General features: G+C 42.6%; 1 protein-coding gene across 1 annotated transcript; it reads right to left on the reverse strand.

Moving 5' to 3' along the window:
• Window positions 1-893: 893 nt before the first annotated feature.
• On the reverse strand, window positions 894-2919 carry LOC311238336 (uncharacterized protein). Its single transcript, XM_084326367.1, has 7 exons — window positions 2902-2919; window positions 2729-2805; window positions 2307-2487; window positions 1948-2199; window positions 1614-1785; window positions 1342-1490; window positions 894-1186 (listed from the first exon to the last, which is right to left on the reverse strand). The coding sequence occupies exons 2-7, from the start codon at window positions 2771-2773 to the stop codon at window positions 1008-1010; spliced, it is 978 nt and encodes a 325-aa protein (XP_084182493.1). The 5' UTR covers window positions 2774-2805; window positions 2902-2919; the 3' UTR covers window positions 894-1007.
• Window positions 2920-6000: the final 3081 nt, after the last annotated feature.

Consider the following 6000-nt stretch of genomic DNA (forward strand, 5'->3'; position numbering starts at 1 on the left):
ACATTCATACGAGGCAAGTAGGTTAAGTGTCTTGCCCAAGGACACAACGGCAGTGGGATGGACATGGGCTTGAGCGGGATTCGAACCACCAATCCTTCGATCATTGGACGACCCGCTCTACCCCTGAGCCACGCCGCCCCACAACTTTATGTCATATATGTTACGATGAATTGAAAATGGGGGACCCTGATGTAAACAAGACGAAAGTCTTTCTCTGGTCTCCATCATAGCATCCTATAGCAGTTGTGTTGGTATTGAGCAGTACTGTATTGTAGCCATTTTGATCATTGATTGATAATTTCCTTCACCCTCAAATCAATCTACTAGGTGCACGTGCGGAAATTGTGAACGGATGCCAACAGAGGCTGAGAATGTGTGCTGCATGGAGGTTCCCCAGGTACAGTAGTAACACAACCTTGCATCTTGGTAGCACTGAAAACCATGCATATGGCTAACGATTTAATTTTCTATATATATAGGTCAGGCGTAGAATAAATCAGGAACCCGATGGACTTCTGTGCATGGTTGTTCATCCGGGATTGCATCCAGTGTGCTTCAACCCCTATACCATCCAAATGGCAACGAATATTTACAAGGCAAATTTTGGCCGGATACCAGCCAGCGGAATCAATAAGTAAATAATATTTATTACAGATTTATATATTTTTTTACAGGTGTTTCTCCATCTTGCATCTCTCAGACTATACTAATCTTTCTTGCAAACACAATCTAATCCTTATTGCACATCCCATATAATCAATGCTTGCTACTGTCCAATGACATGACATGACAAATGGTTATTTCACAGCGTTTATTTTTTTTATTTGTGCATAAATATAATACTTCTTCCATCTTTTTCTTTAGCCGTTTCAGATATATCGCGTACCGGTGTTTTGTGGCCTGGTGTTGGGGGTTCTTAGGACGCAGAGTGAGGGTAGTAATCCCTTCCTGTGTAGTGGTTCGAATCCGCACCGAATTTCCGGATGTTGATGGTGTCTACACTGGCTTCAGGCCGGTACAAGATTGAAGCGTGACACATAGGCGGCAACCGCTTCTTCCATGGAAGGCCTGTGGAACTGTGCGCACAGATGTTCTGGGATGGGAATCTGCTCAACCACCTGGAGATATGGTTGGGGGTCACGAATGACGGAGTCAAACAGGAGCTCCATAAGCTGGTTGACATAGTCTGTAAATGAGAAATTGTTATTTGTTTTGTCATGTTAAAAAGGTTATTATTTATTCAATTTATTGTTATTAATGCTGTTCCACTGTAAGTGGAAATATTTTTCTATTTATATAGGTCATGTGTGTGCAATAATAAATGTTGATATTTTGACTTACTGACTGTGGGAGCGATTTTCCTTGGTTTTATACTGTGTCCACCCTTTTTGGCCTTGGGGAAGCACATTCTGTAAGCCGGGGCTCCCGAAGCATCTGTAGCTTGCTGGCGGTTGGCGTTTTCATTGAAATGCATTGCAGCTAGGTATAGTCTGAAAGGAAAATTTCGATAAGCAATATATTTGTAGTTGATCTGAGGTTATCTAATGCAACATAATGAGTTATTTGACAAATCAGGAGTCCATAATTAGTCATTTGTACACAATATAAAATACCTGCAAAGCATTCCAATGTATGTAAAGACAACGTTTTTTGGGGCAAAACGTAAAATCACACTGTGATAGGACTCCAGTGAAGACGTTTGATGGTGTGGACTTAGTTTGGAGACATCTTTGATGAGCCTCGTGTTTAGCAGCACCTTCTCGAGCTGGTGGGCCGGTTTTGAGTCTAAAGTAAAAAAGAAATTGCATTCAGATATTTCATTAGAGTATATTACAGTAGATTAGAATTATTCAAGCAAGTATACATTTGTAAATCACACCAATCTAGAATGAGAACATAAATAAATATGTTGAGTATATAATCATGATGAAAGACAGACAGACATACCAGGTTTAACCCACTTGCTACCATCTCTCGACAAACGGTCAGCATGAAGACAACGTGGATAGAGTGGTTCTTCGTCGTGTTCATGTACATTCATCAGGTGATTGAGGGATGATTTCCACTTGGCCACCCTCTCAGCGGGCGTCTTCGATGTGGCAGCTGTCCAGTAGAGGTGGTTAGATATGTGTGGGCGCCATTTTTTAATCACCTTGCAGTCTTTAGCTTGTGCCACCTTGTCCAGCTTCTTAGACAGGCCTTGAATTTGAATTAAGCAGAACATAACAGTCGTCAATCTAAACAGAACAGGATAACAACATCCTAAGGGATTGAATGTGGGATGCCTTTCGACATAAGTGTCATACCTTTGGCCACGTGCCACACATCGTAGAAGTGTTTGATGCCCAGATCTCTCAGGTACTTTTGAATCTGCGGGTGATGATCTGTGACAATACAGTCCAAGGTCACATCTCGCTCCTTCAGAAGAGCGAGGCTTCTCCTCAAGCCTTCCTTCTCCATATGGTAGCTGCCCCCCACCTCATTGCTCTGTTGAGGTACAAGCAAGGAAGGGAAGGGAAGAGCAATGAAATAGCCTTTTCAAAATAGTCACCAGTGTCAAAAACACTACATTCCCCCATCCCACAATTTCCATTTCCTAACCCCCGCTCACACACACAGCCAGACCACTTCACACCTACAGCGATTCAAGATTCAAGAGCGAGAGCTTTGTGAGATGTGTTTGTTTGAGCACAATGAAGGGTGCGGTGTCTTCAGACTTGTTATTTACCTGAATTAGTTGGACGTCTATGACATGATTGGTGGCGAGTTCCATCACAGAGTAACTACCGTACTTAGCACTGTGGCCTGTTGAAAATAATAATAACAATTTCAATCAATGTAGTGCAATATTAAAAATGTATTCATAAAGTAGAAATTTGACATTGGGGAGCTTTTTCTAACCTGGAGAGTCTGCGCGCATGTCACCTCCTATTATGACCATCTCCTCCTGGCTTAATTTACAAAAGAATGTAAAAATGTTTTTGTGAAAATGCATTTGTTGAAGATCTGAACAAGATAGAGTGGGATAGTGTGGTTAAATGAACTCAGGAGGCCTTACAATTATTTATGAAATTGTTTTTAACCATCTGTGACAAACATGCACCTGTGAGGAAATTAACCATTAGAGCAGCAAAATCCCCCTGGCTTGATTTGGAGTTAAGAAGGTGTAGTATGACGGAGAGGGAACAACTGAAAAAAACTGCTATTACATCTGGCAGCTCAGATGATTGGCAAGCTTACCGTTCAATGAGGAACAATGTCACAAAAATGAAACTCAAAAGAAAAAACAATACTACCAATTCAAGTTTGAAGAAATTAAGGGTGACAGCAAAAGGTTATGAAGAACCTTTAATGAAGTCATGGGAAAAGATAACATGAAAAAGACTCCCTTGGCTTCCGTAGGGAGAGGCAAACGAGATGGCTGCTTGAAGTTATAGCTCCCGACGGTCAATTAAAATAACCTCTCCAAATTCAGAAGAAAAGCTAAAACAATAATGAAATACTCAGAAATGAGTGAGAGGACATAAACAATGAGTCGAAAGAGTCAAAGGAATAGTAAAAAACAGGAGAACGACGACGAAAACGGCGAGATGGACGAAGTAAGACTAGCTAACATGGATGAAGATGGCGACGGTGAAAACACGACTGAAACTATTCAAGAGGGACTAGCCAACATTAGCAGAGAGATATGCAACCTTAAGACAGAACTGAAGAACGATTTGAAAACGACACAAGAAGAATTAAAGACGGAATTAGGGGTGGGAATCACCAGTTTCATCACGATATGATACGATATCGATTCTTTGGACAACGATACGATATTATCCGAGATCACACAGTCTGCCACGATACGATACGATTCAGGTGCCTGCGATCGATATGAGACGATATTATATGCCCATTTAACACAATCAGTAACATTAAAAAACAAAAAAAAGGCAATGGAAATATCATTTAACATTTTTATTTTTGAGCTCTTCCAGACATTTAAATGAAAAACAATCTATTGTTTTTAATACAAATAGACCTCCTCTTCACTGTTTTTAGTTAGTTTTTCTCGATATTAATATCCTATTCACTGTCACAGAGCTGTATTTTGGCTGGAAAAGCCGGCCAGATCCTGTTAGTGGGGCTATCCCGAGAATGCACCCTCCTTTGCAGGTTCTATACAACAAGAGGTGCAAATCCAGAGCCTGCAGAATAATGAAAGACCCTCACCACCCCAACAACAGCCTGTTCCAGCTGCTGAGGCAGACGCCTGCGAACACCAGCTACTAGGACAGAGAGGCTTCAGCTCAGCTTCTTCCCCCAGGCCATCAGAGCCTTGAACAATGAACACTGAGGGTCACAGAACACTCTCTCTCCTCACACACAAGCACACATTAGCACACACACGACAAGCATGCTGTGCACGCTCGCACACTAGCAGCCACTTTAACATGAGAAAGCACTCACTCATGCTGCACACGCCCACACTTATGGCCACAAAGGAAAGGTCACTTTAAAAATAGTATAGTAACAGTGTATTGCACTACCAAGGGACCTAGCATGTCCTTCATGCTCTGTAAATAACGATGTACAAATACCGTGATGTCCCACTATGTTACCTGTTTATTGCACAATGTTGACTATTGGATTCTATTATATGTTGTACTACTGTATTGCACATCGTTGCGGGCAAGACCACCCGCATTTCATTGTATACTTGTATGCCGTGACAAATAAAACTCTTGACTTGACTTGACTTCCCAGTCCCCACTTCTCTCTGCCTATGGCTCTGGGTTAGCTTGTTAGCTTACGCTAACGTAACGTTATCTTCGATGTTTAACGCGACGTGGGCATAATGGAGTGGTGAGGATTGGAAAGCAGGTTAGATGCATTGGACCCGTTGCGGAATAAAACAGCAGGGACAGGCCTGTACAGTGCGACATATATATCGCACGTGCTACAGCAACAGCGGTCTGTGCGATGAATGGATTTACTTCACTAGCACTGGTGCGATAGGGATTCGGTTCATATAGATACTCTTATTTTGAAAATCCTGTAGCGGGTCTCATTTCTGCCCACGCGCAGCTCCAGCTATAATAACTAGGCTCGACAGCTAGCAACATTCAGGTGCATATGATACTCTTATTTTGAAAAAACTCCGTGACAACTCGACGAGTCATATCCGCCCTATCCGTGCTTGCAAGCAGAGCAGCGTGTTGGTGCGCACTGCTGCTGCGTAACACAGCAGTGCGCCTACACGTCCCGAAATAAGTCCGTGGTGTTTTTTTTTTCTCGCAACGGGTCAAATGCATCTACATGCTTTGCACCGTCGCCATTCCTTTATGCGCACATCGCCCGAAATTAACGTTTATGTACCATTACAATCACTACAACGTTAGCAAGCTAACAAACTAATCCTGATCAGAGGCAGAGCCAGCAGACACAGTGTGGAAAGGGAAATGGGGGGGCACTCTCTCCCCTTCCCTGTGTGTGTGTGTGCGTGCGTGCGTTTGGAAAGACGATGAAGTCACTCGTCAGGACTCAGGACAGGAGTATATTATAGTAAACTGAGGATGGACAGATAATGTTGATATTCAAATATAAAAAAATTCGAGAGGAGTGGAAGTTTGAAGACAGACTAGACTACAATATGATGCAGGGGTGGTGAGTTGAAACAGTGTGTGTGAATGAATGAATGTAAACTTTATTTAACAGATTGCAGAATGGGTACAGTACAGTACGGCTCAATACACACAATTGTTAAGGGGATGCAGACCAGAGAAAGACGTTTGTCTTGTTTACATCAGGGTCCCCCATTGTGTGTGTGTGTCCCAACCGCGTCTACCTTAATGATAAGCAAGCAGTGCAAAAATGCGGAAGCATTCGTCACCGCACGCCACTACGGTAAAGCGCCTTTCTTTTCAGGCCCGCTTTGGGAGCTGTCGCGCGGAAATAGGCTGTCTATTGCCATTCTCTTTGACAAACTCTAACCTTAACCAGCTCCTTAACAGC

This window comes from Notolepis coatsorum, assembly GCF_963971535.1.
Source record: "Notolepis coatsorum genome assembly, chromosome: 12".
NCBI lineage: Eukaryota > Metazoa > Chordata > Actinopteri > Aulopiformes > Paralepididae > Notolepis > Notolepis coatsorum.

Excerpts from the sequence above, each read along its gene's own strand:
- LOC311238336 (XM_084326367.1), bottom strand. The coding sequence starts at position 2,773 with ATGGAACTCGCCACCAATCATGTCATAGACGTCCAACTAATTCAG. Across the intron at positions 2,488-2,728 it reads TAGACGTCCAACTAATTCAG|AGCAATGAGGTGGGGGGCAG; the intron begins GTAAATAACAAG and ends GTACCTCAACAG. Across the intron at positions 1,187-1,341 it reads GAAAATCGCTCCCACAGTCA|ACTATGTCAACCAGCTTATG; the intron begins GTAAGTCAAAAT and ends TCTCATTTACAG.